The 18,281-nt window shown below is 39.7% G+C and overlaps 1 protein-coding gene across 1 annotated transcript; it reads left to right on the forward strand.

Moving 5' to 3' along the window:
- The first annotated feature begins 1,429 nt into the window (after positions 1 to 1,429).
- Positions 1,430 to 3,573, forward strand: LOC149156318 (pinosylvin synthase-like). Its single transcript, XM_089438086.1, has 2 exons — positions 1,430 to 1,723; positions 2,504 to 3,573. Exons 1-2 carry the CDS (start codon positions 1,540 to 1,542, stop codon positions 3,496 to 3,498), a joined length of 1,179 nt encoding a protein of 392 aa, XP_089294212.1. The 5' UTR covers positions 1,430 to 1,539; the 3' UTR covers positions 3,499 to 3,573.
- The last annotated feature ends 14,708 nt before the right edge of the window (positions 3,574 to 18,281 follow it).

Genomic DNA, 18,281 nt, shown 5'->3' on the forward strand with positions numbered 1-18,281 from the left:
CATTCAAAAATATGTTTATAAGATTTGTGTTACTATAAATATATTATATTTAGAAAATCAACTAATTATTATAAAATTTACTCTTCAAGATTTTGCTGCTTTCTTTATTATCTAAACCCTTTGAAGCAATGCTCAAATTAAGAAATTTTTTCCACTCAAAATTTGTTTCCATTTCCAACCTACAATCCGGTGGCCTTTCCATTTCCTACTGCAATAAAGCACCTATCTATTTTATGCTTAAGGATTACTACTTTACTATTCTCTGATATGGGCGTATTTGGTAGCTATGGTTAAAACTTGATAGATATCAACTACATACACCACAAGGTAACGTATAAGAGGAAAAAAGTACGGTCTTGGGCCTTGGGCGGTTTGCTCTAGTTCCAAATTTTAGGTGATTTTTTTTTTGTTTTTAGTTAATAAAATTTCAAAGTTGGAATATATTTAGTCATTTTGCTCTCTGACTAAATAGTCGATAGGTTAGATGAGGAGAGGTTAAACGATCTTGGAAATTTGACAAGAGAGAGGAGGGAGGACGTCATAGTGGAAAACCGCACCGCCTCAGCCACATGGCTAGCAAACCCGCATTCAAAACCCAAGTATGAATAATTTGTTTCAAATAAATAGTAAGATGGTTGGGGAAATAATTTGTTTCCAAGACTAAGACCTAAGTATATTGGGTGGATTTGAGGTAATTAGCTCGCAGTGCGGTTGGATTAATGTAAGGAATCACTGTAATTATATATTATATATTCCACGGTTAATTGGTTCCCTAAACTCGATATAGATGGCTGGCTACTGGCTTTGCTGCATCTGCTTCTTCTAGGATTGGCTTTGGTTCTGGCAATCCAAGTGGCTCCCGGTAAAGCTACTACGGGTACGGGTGCTACTGTGAGTATAGTATATGCTCTGTGACTGTGTTCGATACGTCACGTCACTCATTATATTTTCTCCCTTTTCCTCATTGGCGGCTTCTCACTCGTTATATATTGGCGGCTTCACAGTTGAGTCACTCGATTCCGACCGACTTGACTATTCATCGTCCACACGTGTTTCTGATTTACAGTCTCCTCTCCTCTCCTGGAGTATGTATGTATGAATATTCAAAACCCATTCATCCACAATCACGTGTTTCTGATTTACAGTCTCCTCTCCTCTCCTCTGCTGGAGTATGTATGAAAATTCAAAACCCATTCATCATCCACAATAAGATAAGATATAGCTGTATGGTTGGTTGGTGTTGACTCCAGATATTCAAACAAAGCAAGCATAAGTCATCATATTAGATTATGGTATTAGAGTATAGAAGCCATGGTATTAGACTATAGAAGCCATGGTATCGGACTGGACTAATTGATGCATTATATAATAATCATATTTATTTCATATCAAAGTGTATAAAATAGCTGCTATAGATTTAGAGATTCTTATAGCTATTCGACCAGACCAACAAAGTAAAGTAAATATTGAGATTTGTTGTCCAGGGTTTGGTACCACGCTTAACCGCCTCATAGCATAGCATAGCAGAGCAGAGCAGAGATGGGGGGCGTTGATTTTGAAGGTTTCAGGAAGTTGCAGAGGGCAGATGGCTTCGCTTCGATCCTTGCTATCGGCACTGCCAATCCACCCAATGCTGTGGATCAGAGCACATATCCAGATTACTACTTCCGAATCACCGGTAACGAGCATAACACAGAGCTCAAGGATAAGTTCAAGCGAATATGTAAGTTTCAGTTTCTTCATTCAGGCGCGATTCAGATTCAGTTTCAGTTTCAGTTTCTATTATTATAATAAGGCGCGATTCAGATTCAAATTCAGATTCAGATTCAGTTTCTATTATTATTACTATGTCATTACATTAGCCAGCCAGCCAGCTAGTCAAACAAGCGAGAGATTCCGATACTTTTCAAATTTAGTGGCTGTAACTTTTTATTATGTTACTGGAATGATTGAATTAAATTACAATATAGGAATGGTTTACTAACGTTTTTTTATATCACTTATATAACTAAATTTCAATATGGTAATCGTTTATCAACTTTATATAACTTTTTTTTTATATAACTAAATTTCAATATGGTAATCGTTTATCAAATTTAGTAACTTTTTTTTATATCACTAAATTTCAATATGGTAATCGTTTATCAAATTTAGCAAACCTTTTTTATATTAGATTTTATACTACAACTTTTATTTATTTAATTAAAAATATGTTTTCATAGGTTTATGTTAATAATTTCGAAAGGAATTGTATAAAATCTTTATTATTCAAATGAGAGACATTAAAATTGGTAGCAATTTTTTTTCTTTTATAATATTAAAATGAATTAGAGTTATCTTTTTCTTTTTTCTTTCTCTTTCTCTTTGGTGTATATATATATATATATATATACATGAACCTGTGGGAAAAAGAGGTTCATGTGATGAATCATGAATCATCCAAGATTTTGGATACAAAAATGATGTTAGTTTTTCTAATCATCATACATATGGCTCTATGCAGGTGAAAGGTCGGCAATAAGACAAAGATACATGTACCTGACGGAGGAGATTCTCAAGAAGAATCCCGATGTGTGCGCGTTTGTGGAGGTGCCATCGTTGGACGCACGGCAGGCGATGTTGGCTATGGAGGTGCCCCGACTGGCAAAAGAGGCTGCTGAAAAGGCCATTCACGAGTGGGGGCAGTGCAAGTCTGGGATCACTCATCTCATATTTTGCAGCACAACGACTCCGGATCTACCCGGAGCAGACTTTGAGGTAGCCAAGTTGCTCGGGCTGCACCCGAGTGTGAAGAGAGTGGGCGTGTTCCAACATGGTTGCTTCGCCGGAGGCACCGTTCTTCGACTGGCGAAAGACCTTGCCGAAAACAATCGAGGAGCTCGGGTGCTGGTCATCTGCAGTGAAACCACCGCCGTTACCTTCCGTGGACCCTCCGAGACTCACCTGGACAGCCTGGTGGGGCAAGCTCTGTTCGGCGACGGTGCGTCTGCCCTCATCGTGGGAGCTGATCCCATCCCTCAAGTGGAGAAGGCATGTTTCGAAATCGTTCGGACATCCCAGACAGTTGTTCCCAACAGCGACGGAGCCATCGGTGGGAAGGTGAGAGAAGTCGGACTTACCTTCCAACTCAAAGGGGCGGTTCCGGATCTTATCTCTGCCAACATTGAAAACTGTCTCGTGGAGGCGTTCAGTCAATTCAAAATATCCGACTGGAACAAGTTGTTCTGGGTTGTTCATCCCGGAGGACGTGCCATCCTTGATCGGGTGGAGGCCAAGCTCAATCTGGATCCCACAAAACTGATACCCACCAGGCACGTTATGAGCGAGTACGGAAACATGTCGAGTGCATGCGTCCACTTCATATTGGATGAGACGAGGAAAGCGTCTCTACGAAACGATTGTTCAACCACCGGAGAGGGATTGGAAATGGGAGTCCTGTTTGGATTCGGGCCGGGCCTCACCATCGAAACAGTGGTTCTCAAGAGCGTTCCTCTTTAGTAAAAATTTAACAACTAAACTTTCAGACATAGTTGTTTAGAATAAATAAATGTAAGCAGTTTTTGCAACTATCCATTTTTACTCTTTACTCCAAGAGAATAAAAGATAAAGTGTTTCTAATAATAGTTTCAAATTCCAACAGGTGCATACATGAGTTTCACTGTATCTTTGCTAATAAAAAAATTATAGTTTTAAATTCAAATTCCGAAAGATATAATTTTAAATTCAAATTCCCAAAGTACATCTTTATAAATTTTAGCAATCACTCAATGAATCCCTTTTCATAAATAAAATAAAAATATTCTGAAACCTACTTTCTCGTACAACATAACTTTTTTACATTCCTCCGTTTGCTATGGTTCCAATTTTTAGGCGAAATAATATTTGAAGTTCCAATAATTTTACTAAACAGTCGCAACCTTAATTATATATATATATATTATTTTAATATATGTAATTATAATTTCAAATTAATAAATTAATTTATTACATAACAATTAAGTAAATTAGTAAAATAATATTAAGTAGGTTTATTTATATAAATTTATTTTATGAAATAAAATGTACTATTTATTTTATTGAATTGATTTAAAAGAATAATAAGATTCAAGAAATTCTAAGATAACTTAAAAACAATAAACATAAATTCATAAAAATAGATAATAAGATTATTGTTTTATTGGTTTTTTTAAAACAAGGAATTTCTTTATCATAGTTTATTTTTCAAATTAGTAATGACGACAATTATTATAGGTTACTATGGCTGAATGCACATCAAACCATCACAATTATTCAGGAAAAACAATGGCACTTAGAATAACTTATTAGTAGTCCATAAAAGGGTTGGCTCTAGCATTTGTCCCAATGTTTTTTATTTCAAAAAGTAAAAGTAATTTATATTCTCTACATTTTGATTTACAACAATTCTATTGTTAAATACGCTTATTAGAGGTACAAACCTCTTCAGAAAAATATTTAGCTACCAAATTGTAAAAGAATCACACTATATTACCTAATTTCGTTATTTCTTTCTCCAATTTAGGGAAATTTGATAACTACCCAAAATATTTTGAATTGCACCCGCATTACTTTTTACGTCTCCTATTCACTATAATTCTAAATAAATAAAAAAAATGAGTGAATGTAAAAAAATTTATACTTCCAAATAAAAAAATAAAAAAATATTTTAAACGTAACAGCATAAATTTTTAATAAAATTCAAAATTTGAATATATTTACTCATTTTACACTCTGACTGAATTGTCGATAGCTTAGATCAGGAGAGAGAGCGTCATATTTGAAAACCGCCGCATATTCACTGTCGAGGAGGGGAGAGAGGACGTCATAGTTGAAAACCGCTTCATATTGACGCATAGCATTCAAAACCACTAGCCAACAACCAATACCTCCCCTCTCGGGAATAATCTGTTTCAAAGACTAAGACTAAGCACATTCGCTGGACATGTGATTGTTTTAATATTCCACGTGTTTAATTGGTTCCCTACGGTAAACTCCATCCATCCCATGTATGTAACTGTGTTCGATACGTACATCACTCATGCCTTTTCCTCTCCTCATTCGCGGCTTCACACTCACTCTCTTACCTCGATTTCCACCTCTTGACACCGACTTTGATGGATAATCTGATTTACACTCTCGTCCACACATTTCATGCATTTAAAATTTTAGATATTTAGATAATCTGATTTACACTCGCACACTCTTTGACCACTCGCCCTCCTTCTTCCTATATTCAAAGTTATGTGCTTATGCTCTCTCTTATGCCTCGCATATATCAAATTAAAATATGAATGAATGTTTGGAATGCATATAAGAAAAGATGAATGAATGTTAAAAAGAAATTTCGGATTGTACTTTTTTTTTAGCACATAACCTTTTACTTTCTTTCCTCTTAATCCAATCAGGGGAGGCAAAAGCCAATCTGGGTTCTATTAGTACTCTGTAATTTTTTAGGTTGTGGAAAAAATCACACAGGTAACCAGGAACCACTTTCAAAACTGCGAATCTAGCCCTTCGAGTTTTAGAGGGGGATCTTACTTTATGATTTAGCTTTGTTTCACTAAAGGTATTAGGCTATCCATTAAGTTCAGGTTTGGGTTTTTTGTGTTGTTGGGTTGAAACTGGGAAGAAAGGCCATTGGGCAAATGGAGTCACGCGTTTGTGGTGATCAAATACAGAGTTCACACGCTAAACTTACATGGCAGGTTAGGCAAATTCACTGGATCCTTTATGATATATGGTGTGAATGAGAGGAAAAGATTCAAAGATCTAATTAAAAACAGAGCAGTTAAGAATTCTGATTTTAATCTTCAGGGGAAAACATATAAATTATTCTTAAGCTAGAGACAGAGTGTACATTCAAACAAATTGTGTTCTTTATCTTCTCAGAACAATTCAGATTTTAGAATCATAGATGAGAATAAAAGGAAAACAAATTGACAAAGAAAGATGCACTTCACCAATAAAAATGACACAAGAATCATGTCATGATTGCACTGTATTACTAAAAATCTCATCAATGGTGGCTCTGTGAGTTGCTTTACAATACAAGTCTTTTTATTCAAACAAGTCCCAACACATATTACTTCAATTGATGAAGTGTTGATACAAATTCTCCACAAAATATCTTGATAAAAAAACATCAATATTTATTACAAATATCTGAAAACTGTGTTACAAAAATATGACTGAAATATAGGACATTCGAAACTAATGAATCTCCTTGGCACTATCTTTGAGGATTGTTGATGAAAAGGAACAACAATTCAAATTTGATAGCAAGTCTTATCTGATGAGGTGACAACCAAGTCACTAACTACCCATGAACTTTTTCCGCATGAAATACTGAAAAATAGGGTCCAGTGATCCCTTTGGATATCTCAGCCCATGAGAGCGGTACAAAAACTGATAGAGGTTTTTGTAGATGAGCATGTTATCAACAAAAAATTCTTTCTGTTTGTGAAAATTAATTTCCATCTGTTTGGAAACCACATTTGAAAACAGTGACTTAAAACGTGAAATTTATGGAAAATATACCTTCAAAGATTCATGCAAATCTCCTAAACCATTATAGCTCTTAGAAACTTGAGACATGATTTTGTAAATGGGTCCATTCTAGAAAAAAACCTCTTTGGTTTTTGAGAAATGCGTTCTTATTTGTTTGGAAACCATGCTCAAAATAACTGTGTTGTATGGGAAAAAAACTTAGTTTTAACTGATTATTTTTCCAACTCGGTGCTCACTTTAACTTGCCAACATTCACTATTCATCTCGTGGGAGTGGGATGGAATGGATATATCACATGGAGGCACATGGTTGGTGGAAAGGAAGTGGGGTCCGTTGGTGTGAGGTGGCACACGATGTGTGGAGGGAAGGTTAGTTGAGGTGGCGAGTGATGGGAGCTGATGGTCAACGTTGAATGACTTTTCAGAGGGGTGGGGGGAATGGGCGCGATGAGTGAAAGGAAAGGGGCGGGGGAGGGGAAGGGCGGTGTGCGAAACTTTGTAGGGGTGACGTGTAGCAGGGCCTTTCGGACCCCCCCACCCCCCATGTGTAAAGTTGGATGGAGCTCGGGAGGGCGCGAAAGCACTCCCTCGTCGTTGATCTGCACGGGGGAGATCTCAACCATTGAGTCTTGTGCCTTTGGCAATCACATGCCGGCAAACCATTTTGTCACTTTATCATAAAACCAAACATTAGTCCTACATGCCTTATTATAAATGGTTAATCGTGATTAAATGACACGATTAATTATTTTAAACCTAATTAATTTATCCTAAGCATGATTAATCTATTCTAAAGGCGCATTTTGATTTGCAAACCATTTTTCATTTTTCTATTTTTTTCTTGGAAATAACTTGCAGAACACACTATTATTTACAATTCCATCAACTGAAATATAATACCCAATCATCATTTGATCCTATGAATCAGAGGACCCTAATAGATCCCAGAAAACTAAGAGGCATGTTCTAAGCGAGTATGTGAACATGTCCAGTGCATGTGTCTTCTTCGTAATGAAAAATATGATGAAGGCATCTCGACGACAAGTGGAGAGGGATTGGAAATGAGGGTCCAGTTTGGATTTAGGCCGGGCCTCACTGTCGAAACAATCATTTTCGATAATTTAATGACTAAACGTTTAGAGGAAATAAGTTTAGTCAAATAAGTTTTGCACCTCTTCTAGGCTGTGGTACACTCCAACATGACCTTCGTGATCATCCACATCCACACTTAGTCTCATAAAAAGTAAAATATGTTTCTCTTCTTTTTGTGACTTCCCCTTAACCATGTATACTACCATCTCCATGCTAGATGTCAATATTGGCCTCCACTAAAACTTGATAAATATCAACTACATATACCACAATGTAGAAGAGGGAAAAAAACTATACTAAAAGTACTAAATAAAAACACCAAGGTACAATATATATGTTCTCTACTGGTCCCACTAAGGAACCGGGGCTTCACTCGATGAAACTCTAACATATCGCCTGCGTTTGTGACATACTAAACAATACCCTTAATTTGACTACATATTGGAAAATACCTATAAAAATCACATTATTTAACCCCTTAGCAATATGAACCCAATACTTCTTCCCAATTTACAAAACCCCTACTTTCACTCGATATTGTAGGTATCCATTTTTTCATTAACATTTTTTATATCCTTTGATATTTTTTGATTAATTTTGAGGTCCATTTTTTATACATATCAATATAAAAATCCTTTACCCCCTATATATTCCCCAATATATTGTGTTATTTTTTTCTCAATATATATCAATATAAGGGAAGCATCCTGCAAAAGGTGAATGGGTTCACATAGCACCAGAAAAGGAGACTGGGTTTGATTGGAGTGTGCAAAAGCAACATTTATGGAAGCAAAGAAAGATTCAATGAGGTCTCTACCTCAGGAAGTGGGGAGAAACCAGTTGAAGAAATGGACCCTTCCATGATTACCACGTTCTTAGAGACTCGCATGAAACTGCTCCATGATAGTAAGGCTGTGAAGGGCCTACAGGAACTGTTCAATCGGAATGCTTGCAAGGACGACGTTACTAGCGAATCGCATGTAGTCAGAAAGCTTGGCAAGCATAAGGCAAGGACTGGACATGAGATGAGGCTTACCGCGCAAATAGGGGAATATGAAATTGACCAAGTTACCTTAGATCTGGGGTCCAATGCGAATGTTTTGCCAAAGCAAACATGGGAAAGAATGGGGAGACCTACGCTCCAGTGGTCTCCTATCCAATTAAGGATGGTGAATAAACAGAAAATTATCCCGATGGGGAGGCTGCAAGGGTGATAGTTGACATCGAAGGCGAGAGTGCACTGACAGATTTTGAGGTAATAGAGATTGTGGATGATAGCAATCCCTACCCTACGTTCCTTGGAATCGATTAGGCCACTGACATGAATGGGGTAATCAACCTGAAGAAGCGAAAGATGATATTTGAAAAGAAGTGCCTTTGTGTAGTGGTGTCGTTGGATCCTACAGAAGGACCGCGCTATATAGAACTAGTCGATGATTATGAAAGTGATGAAAATTTGGACCAGATTTACTAGATAACGACGTGAGACCAGGATTGGATAAATCTGGCAGCCGATGGGCGTATCGCATGGGACCGCGAGAGCTCTTGCACATCAGATTCGGACGAAGAATTAGAGCACTGGCAGAACCGATTGCATGAAGTATCTACGCTGCATTGTAATATGATGACCAAGTCATTGCGCTTCGTGTCATTAGAAGTAAGGAATCTGCCTCACTATGATGGGCGAACTGATGGTGATCGCTTTTTGGATGCATTTGAGAGAGAAGTGTTGGAGAAGCATTGCTTCCAGGCCTTGGATTGGGCACTGTGTGCTATGCCTACAAGATGGTGGGGTACGCATAAGGATAATTTCGGTGATTGGCGCGACTATAGGAGGATTATGAGAATATGTTTTGGATAGCCAAAAGTGTGGATGACAAACAAGTATGATGGAAGGGATGATCCGCATGATCACCTGGCCAAATGGACTAAGGCTTATGGAGCGAATCCCCAGCCTGAATGGGTGCATCTATTTTGTCATACCAATGAATTGGTATTTGGAAACAGAGCTCTGCCATGGCACTGAAGAATGGGACATCTTTCACTAGGGGTTTATAATGATGTTCAACTTTGAGGATGGGTTTGACTATATTGACACGACGCTATAGGAGGTTAAAGCAACGATCTTTAGGATACCATAGGAGGGGATGGACGACGTCATAGTTTAAAACCGCTTCATATTGACACATAACATTCAAAACCATTAGCCAACAACCCAATGTAACCCAATACCTCCCCTCTCAGGAATAATATTTTTCAAAGACTAAGACTAAGCACATTGGCTGGACATGTGATTATTTTAATATTCCACGTGTTGACCTTCGCTATTACTGTTGTAATCCCGCTGGCATGTTGTTCCTTAACCTCTAGTGGAGTTGAAGGCTACACCTTCAATTTTAATTCGGCTATCTGGAGGTTCAGTTCGAGTTGAACCTTGGCCATCTCCTCCTTTGCCTCACACAGGCCTGCTGCTAGCTTCCAGACGCGTGCCTCCACTGGTTCTTCTACTTGGATGGCCATCTCCAAGACCATCTAGCAAGCTTCCTCGACCACCTGTAAAAATTGTCTATTCTGCACCACTACCTCTTCATGCTTCAGGGTCAATTGTTCAATGTTAATGTACTACTCGCTCATGACTTGGAGTGCACGACCCTCCCTGGCTCACAGTTCTGCAGTAACTCCGTCCTGCAAAACATAAATTGTCTCTCGAGGGAGTGCAACCATATTTAGCCTGATTCCTTTCAACTTGTTGACCATAGGCCTATCGGCCTCATTTTGTGTAATGAGTGCTCCCTCTGGAAGCACTATATTGTTGGTCGTTCGTGTGCGCAACATTTCCTCAGTCATAGATGTGCCTACTATGAGGCTAGTTGACACAGTGCCAGCTTGTGGAGTACGCACCTCCAACTCCTGTATCTATGCTCACATAGCCCCTAACACCGTCTAGTGTTCCTCCGCAAACTGTTGGAGGGACTCCGCGGTGACGTTCCTCACCGTCTCCCCAATGTCATGTGATTCCCCCTCAATGAGGGTGATCGGGTTGAAAGAAGTCTTGGAAGCCTTCGACATCATCCGTAGCCCTACCTGCTCCCTTGGGCATTGTCGTTTCAGCTGTGTCGACGATATCTACGGGTTCGCGCCTCCTTGCTCTGTATCTGTTTCATGTTCGGGCGAAGGTGACTTGTCTCCCTCACTCTCTTTCTCAGTTGCCTTCTGTTGTTCTTCTGCCTCCTTCACAGCATCTCGCGCTACCTGGGCCTTCGCTGTTGCCGCTTCATTCCTACACTTCTCTACCAATTGCCCCATCCGCAATTTTGCCTCATCCTTTTTCCTCTGCACAAAAGACTTCTCCATTTCCACCACGGAGTTGGCTAGAGTGCGCCACTCCGGTGGCCACAACTCAAGGAAGAAAAATATGACATCGTCCATTGCCAGATAAGGGAGCTCGTACCAAGTCTTCATGGGGTCCTTCCTCGCCCTAATGTACACGTGGTGGAAATCTGCCTTGAACTCCGTGAAGCTTTGCAAACTGTTATAGACCATGGGTGATAACCATGGCTTGCGATTACTCCCCATTATGATATTCATATCCATGAGCACCCAGAATATCTTACTATCCCTGATTCTCTATGCATCTCTAGTTTCCCACAGTGAAACGTACTTCGCTGCCTCCAGAAGGTCCTATGCAATTGTTAGGAACTGGTTGTCCTTGGGCAATTCCCATGCCACCAGCATGATGGACAATAGAAACCATGCATACCGAAAAGTCTTCCCCTGTTCTTATGCCTTGCAGCAGTTCTCAAGGAACTCTCTACACAAGTAGTTTGCCTGGTTAAACTGGACGCCTTCTGCACATTGCCCGACAAGTGCAACCACCGGCGCGGGCACCTCATCCGTGTGACACTTCCGCATAACCTTCCCGCCAATATTTGTGTCATGACTTTGACCGCAACGTTGTTGATGCAGGAAATCGTGTATCCTCTCTTGTTCTTCTCCAGCTTGAAGTTCTTCTTCATGGCCTCTGCGATGGCCAAATCATCACTTTTACCCTCTCAGATGTTTGCTGGGTCCTCCGCTTTGCAAGGGAGTCAGGTAATTCTGTGAATTAAGTGGTTTGTGATGGGGATGGGCTCCTCCAGCCACAAGCACCCATCATGCACCAGAAAAAGTAGTTTTCTGATAAAAAAATAGTCACTGGGGCACAATGGTAATGAAACACCCAGAGCAAGTTTAACAGTCCTTCCTTTCCTACACCTCTCAGCCACTTATGTGCCTCCAACTCTATAACTCCCGTCAGTGCATCTTCTTCTGGCACATCAGCTGCATGCTTGCCAAATGTGGGAACTTCTAGTGCTCTGCGAGATCTCTGTCTTCAAATTTTAGTATAAGCACTCACCCCAAGTGCGCTCCTTCAAAAATGATGTCGTTAGGGAGCAACAAAATCTACAAAGAGCTTTTGCTCTCATCTATGTCTTTGGGCACCCTTGATTTTCCCTTCTGTAGAGGAACATATGCGAGCAGCCTAGTCAGAGGGTCCACACCCTCGGTTTCCACCTCTATTTCTACATCCTCCTCCTCCTCTACCAGGATTTCTTCAAATTCTTCCTCCTCATCAACCTCCAAATTGATCGCCTTCCCCTTTTCTTCCATGGTAAGCCTAGTCCTTAACGGATTCCTAGGGGACACGCGCACTGGTACCATAGCGTTACACAGTAATTTGTCACTGCCTTCACCCCAGTCCTTCTACTATGTCATGTATCCAGTAAGACATGCTCATACTAAACAAGTGCTCTCTTATGTTGCAAATTGACCCACTTTTCCTAAGTTTTCTTCCTCGTCGCGACTATTATCTAAATACATGTGATGAAGAGCAGTCATAATCAGTACAGTCGCGCTTCCGTCGTGGCAGTACATCTGATTCCTGTGACAATCGAATTTCATGCTTCGCCGCGAGTCTATTTGGTATCTTTCGCGACGTTTTGACTGCTTACACTGCCTACTAGCGATGTCAGCACTAAATCTTAGTTATAACCTCACGACGATCTAGATTGGGCAAATTCGTTTCAACAGTCGGCCTTCTGGATGTCTCTGAATCTAGTTGTTGGGTCATTTTGGGTCGCCCTCCTCCCTCTGGCATGGTAGTTCCGTCTTTCGTGCTGCTTGTCTTGAGGATAAGCTCCCTCTCTCTCATTTAATGGAGACTCCTTCTCCTATAAAATCACTCACCATTGCTATCATCTACTAGTTCTTTTGGTTGCATAGTGCTACTGCCTTTTTTTAGTTTGATAGATAGTTGGTGTGAGTGTGACAAGTGTGGGATTGATTTATAGTTTGCAAGAAGGTGTGGAGTGCTCTTAATCTTGTGTAAAGGTTGTGAATGAGAGAGAGAGAGAGATTGCTATTTGGGAGACCCATCTTTGAGAGTGAATTCTTGGAGAAACACACTGGTTGGACCCTGTGAGAAGGCTTGCGACGTCAAGACCCGGTTGTAAGCTTACTATTGTTTCATTAATAATACAATCAATGATGATTTCCTATGTCTTGTATGTAATTTACTTGATGGCTCATGACTTCTTGACTTTGTGAGTAAATAGATCATTGTTGTTTCATGGTTATGTGCTTTATCGTTGTCTTGTGTTGTTTCAGGTCAATTACTCTCTCAGGAGAAGGAAACGAAAGTTGGAGTAGTGCAATGGAACTTCATCGACCACCAGTTTGAGGTAGACCTCCAACAATGAATATTTAAGGGAATCAATTGTTGTTTTGTCCTTGTTGTGACTAGACCCACTCTAGGGCAAGAGGGGTTGCCTTTGTCCATAGAGGGAACACTTTCCTACATCACAAGTTGGTGCCTCCACTAGGGAGTCCTTTGTATGTTGCCTCCCTTGTTTGCTCTTGATTTGATTTTAATTTGGTGTCTTTTGAATTTTGGGGATACACTATAAGTCTTTTGGGTTACCTGGGTTGATTTAGGAGATCCCTACATTGATAGAAGGATTGACTGGTTTTTGTTTGGGAGTTCTTGTTCATTTATCATTGTTTTTTTGTATCATCGTGGAAAATAGCTTAACAGTCACATTGACGTCACCTTTACTCTTTTGTACAGTCTTGTGCATTGCTGAATCCCGTCGCAAAATCGCGACAACTTTGAAATCGATATGTCGTGGAAGAGATGTGTACTCTCGTGATGACATTGCTCTGTCGCTACAGACACTGGCTTATCACCACTAGTTACTTGTGTAGTACCCGTGAAGATTCCTGTAGAATTGTTTTTTCAATTCTACCTCCTCAATTTACCAGTCTTGTTGACCCCTTGCCTTCTTTCTCTTGCTCAGTGGCTTGTTTTTTGACTGTTTATGGTTAAGGCACTCTTTCTTTGGCTTTATTGAATTAATCTTGCATTTTTTCCCGTGTGACCTAGTTCGTTCTTTCAAGTGATTGAATCAATTGGCTTGGTTGATAGTTTTCCCAAGGTTCATTTGCAACCTTCTTTTTGGTTTGTTTGAGCCTTCTCCATTGCTTGTTTCTAGTTGATTTTTTAGTGAAATTTATCGAACCAATCTGTAGCATTGATTTAGGTTCTTTTCACTACCGAACATAGATCACAACTATTTGGATCAACTGTTTTTTTCACACTTGCTTGTTTGCTTATTTGTTTCTCTTAAAATTAAAGCAATCAAAATCAAAAGACTGCATTCATTTAGTATACGAAAGAGAAGGTAAATTTGCATTTCGAGTTTGCATATTGGAAAGCAAATGATAAAATCTACCATTAGTAGTATTCGTGCACTGTAGGTTGACGTGTTTTTGCATTGTGTCTCTTGGTTTTCTTGGTTTGGGAGTGATCCCTCTACCCTCCTGTAAGTAGGTGTTCATTGAAGAAAAAGGATATTTCACTCATTCTAGCTATGTCCTAGGCTTTGTTGTATACATACGGTAAGGCTTGAAAACTGAAACATAAATCAAGATCAACCTTAAAATGAACTGAATGAACTTAACAACACATTGGAACATAACACACACTATTTAGAGGTCTAGGCTAGAGATGTGCTCCGACGTCGTTAAATCTAGTCGCTATTGCTTTCACTTAAGGTTGGGTGATTCCTCCTTATGTGACTCAGTACTGGTCTAGCATGGAATTGTGCTCTCAGTACCGTCGAGTATATGTTGGGAGACCCCACTAGGTTATCATCCTATATCCCTAGGAAGCCGTGTCTGCCACCTTGCAAACCATAACGCACTGAACACAACATTCGGGAAGATTGACTGTCGTACGGAAAGTCCTTGGTTTTCATATGATTGCCAAGGTGTATATGCAGTTTTACGGGATGTTTGGTAAACCTTTTGCCTAGTTTCTCCAGAGCAATCACTTTCGTTCCTTTTTGGACTCCTTAAAAGAAAAGGTCCATTTAAGCACTTGTCACTTCAGGCTCATTAAATACTCGAAGGCGACTAGAGTCATCTTTTCGTCCTTTTCTCGACTCTTTAAAGATGAAAAGGTCAAGTTCTATTCCTGTGTCTTAAAATTTATTCGACCACGTTCACACTTACCCGGTTAGATCTTGTTGCGTTTTAGTTTTCATAGGGCTATTTTTCCTTACTTGATTAGTTATCCCTAGGGCTTTTGAGTTAAATCATCCTGGCAGAATCACTGATCCCGTCTCCCGTTCCAAGTGACCAAGGATCCCCATCTTCTGTCGCTCCTGAGGTACCAGTTGTTAGTGATACTCTCCCTATTATTCCAAGTATCCAACCGCTTAACTCTTGCACTCCAGAAGATGAGTCTTACGATATTCGTTGGAACCCCATTTGGGAGCCTCCCGAAGAAGATTTTCCCCTTACTCCTCCTAGTGTTTCGATCCAAATGTCTTCTTCTGACATGGATGACACATCCCCCGTCACGAGTGAAGAGTCCTTTGTGACGAGTAGTGAAATTCCTATCCCGACAGAAACTTCACCCTTCCGTGTCACCTCCCTTGGTATCACGCTACCGTTATGTTATAATGCTCTAGCTGATATCATGGGTTCTAGGTCTCCCCTTACAAGTTCCATGTGGTCTCGTACTATCACTCTGACTACAGGATCTTTTACTCCCCAGATTCACAAGGTGACGTCTGTCCCGACTATGCCAACCGTTTGTGTGGCTTCCACAGCCCCCGCTATTAGTGCCGCCACTGCATCTTCAGTGGTGACCACTATTGCTAGACCTTCGGTAGGTCCTTCACACAGTGGCCCTACGGCGCCCATATCCAGGGTTGTTGACCCTAGCCTAAGTGCCCCACCTTCTTCTGGTTCTATTCCAGCAGGGGGCAGATTATCAACCTCTTGAAATTCCTCAGAGTCTGGATCGTCAAAATCAGTTTAGTTATTATGACTCTTGAGGAGCTCATGTTTATCATCTTGGACCTATAGCATCTCAACCTTTTGTTGAGGTCTCGGTTTCGTTATCTGTCGCTTGGGGTACCACAGCTTACCATGGTCGCCAGGCGCAGTTTTCAAATGTTCAAGGACCACCCTATCAAGGTCAACCATCTTACGAGTAGTAGGCTTACAGACAACCGTACTATGGGCAGCCTTATCCAGGGAAGACTGTCGGCCCACAAGGACAACCCATTCCGGAACAACCTTCGGCCTTCAGTGGGTCTTCCTTCACGTACATTGGGAAACCTTCTGGTAACCCAGGACAACCTTACATTCAACAAGGCCAACCTCGTACCCAGCAAGGCTTCCCTTCTGGACAAGTTGGTCAGTCTCAAATTCAACAAGGACAACCAATTGTCCAGCCTACTCAACCATCTGGTCAGCGTGGAAAGCCTTCGGTTCGACAAGGTCAACCCAATTCCCAGCAAGTCCAAGCTTCTGGGAAAATGGGCCAACCTCAACCAGGCCAACCTTCTAGCCAGGTGGCTCAACCTCTATCCTCTCAAGGACATCCGTCTGGGCCTGCTCAACTGGGCACTCAAATGATCATTGCTTCTCAAGCTCCACCCAATTTTCAGCCCTAGTCTGGGCTCCAGAACCAATCCGGTCTTCAAATTTAGGCTGGATCCCAATCCCAACCTGCTTATAAAATGCAGCCTGGCTCCCAGGCTCAATTTGGGGCCCAACCGCCTTATGGTTTTTAGCAATCCCAAGGGCAAACCAATTTTGCCCCATACCAAAATTATCAACAACTACAGGTGAGCCCCTACTAGAATTGACAACAACCATATGTTGCTCCTGCAGTCTAAGTTGGTAATCAGTGGAATACTGGGGGGAAGATCTATGGTCAACCATCCAGTTCCAGCTACAACCCCTATGGACAAAACCCTTCTAGGCCAAATCTGTTCGGACAAAATCAGTGGGGACAACAAGCACTTAGGTGGAATTCTGGTACTACCTCCTACCCGCGACCTCAGATGTCCTTTAATCCTCAATTACCCTTCTTAGGAATGTTGGAGTTACCGGATATGTCCAAACTAACAAATGATCCCATTCTTCATAATCCGTACATTTAAAACCCACTCGTCCACACATTTCATGGATTTAAAATTTTAGATATTTAGATTATTTTAAAAATTTATTAATATTAATGGCATCTTATTTATTTGTTATTAATATTAAATAAATTATATATTATAATTTAAATAGGTTTAATGGTTAACAAAATGTGCTTTATATATATATATATATATATATATATATATATATAATTTCAAATTAATACATCAACCTACTTTATAACACATAAAATATATACCATTTCAAAATTACTTTGCCAATATAACTTATGTTACAATTAAATGTTACTTATGTCAGTAGTACCTTTAACCCCCTTCCAGAAAAATATCTTTGTGAATATAATTCTTATGAATATCAATCTTACAAATTATGTATCGAAATGATATTTTATGCAAACTAACAAAAAAGTCTGGTGGCCATTAACATGCAATAATCATATAGATAATCCCAACTTTTAGAAGTGATTTCACATGCAACACCTATATTATAATTAAATGTTACTTATGTCAGTAGTACCTTTAACTAGCTTTCCGAACAAATCTCGATGAAAATAGTTCTTATGAATATCAATTTTATAAATTATGTATCGAAATGATATTTTATGTAAACTAACAAAAAGGCCTTGCATCCATTAACATGCAATAATCATATAGATAATCCCAACTTTTCGAAGTGATTTCACATACAACACCTATGTTAATTATAGGTCTCAGTTTCTATCTTAAGAATTATAAGTCACCCTTTCAAATTCCAAGAAGGTGCACTTTCACTGTGTCTTTCTTTCTTGATAAAAGGTTACCATTCTAAATTCTAAAAAGCAGAGTATGTCATATTACTAAAACTAGCTAAAAATCAAATTGGCTGCTTTACTAATGTCAATGCCACTGTGACCACTCCACTCCTTCCTCCTATATTCAAAGTTGTGTTATTATGCTCTCCCTTATGCCTTGCATATATCAAATTAAAATATGAACGAATGTTTGGAATGCATATATGAAAAGATGAATGAATGTTAAAAAAAAATTCGGATTGTACTTTCTTGTAGCACATAAATTTTTACCTTCTTTCCTCTTAATCCAATCAGGTGGAGGCAAAACCCAATCTGGATCCTATTAGTACTCCATAATTTTTTAGGTTGTGGAAAAAATCACACAAGTAACCACG

This window comes from Pinus tabuliformis, chromosome 9, assembly GCF_031772625.1.
Source record: "Pinus tabuliformis cultivar Carrire ecotype Pingquan chromosome 9, CPIR1, whole genome shotgun sequence".
Classification (NCBI taxonomy): domain Eukaryota; kingdom Viridiplantae; phylum Streptophyta; class Pinopsida; order Pinales; family Pinaceae; genus Pinus; species Pinus tabuliformis.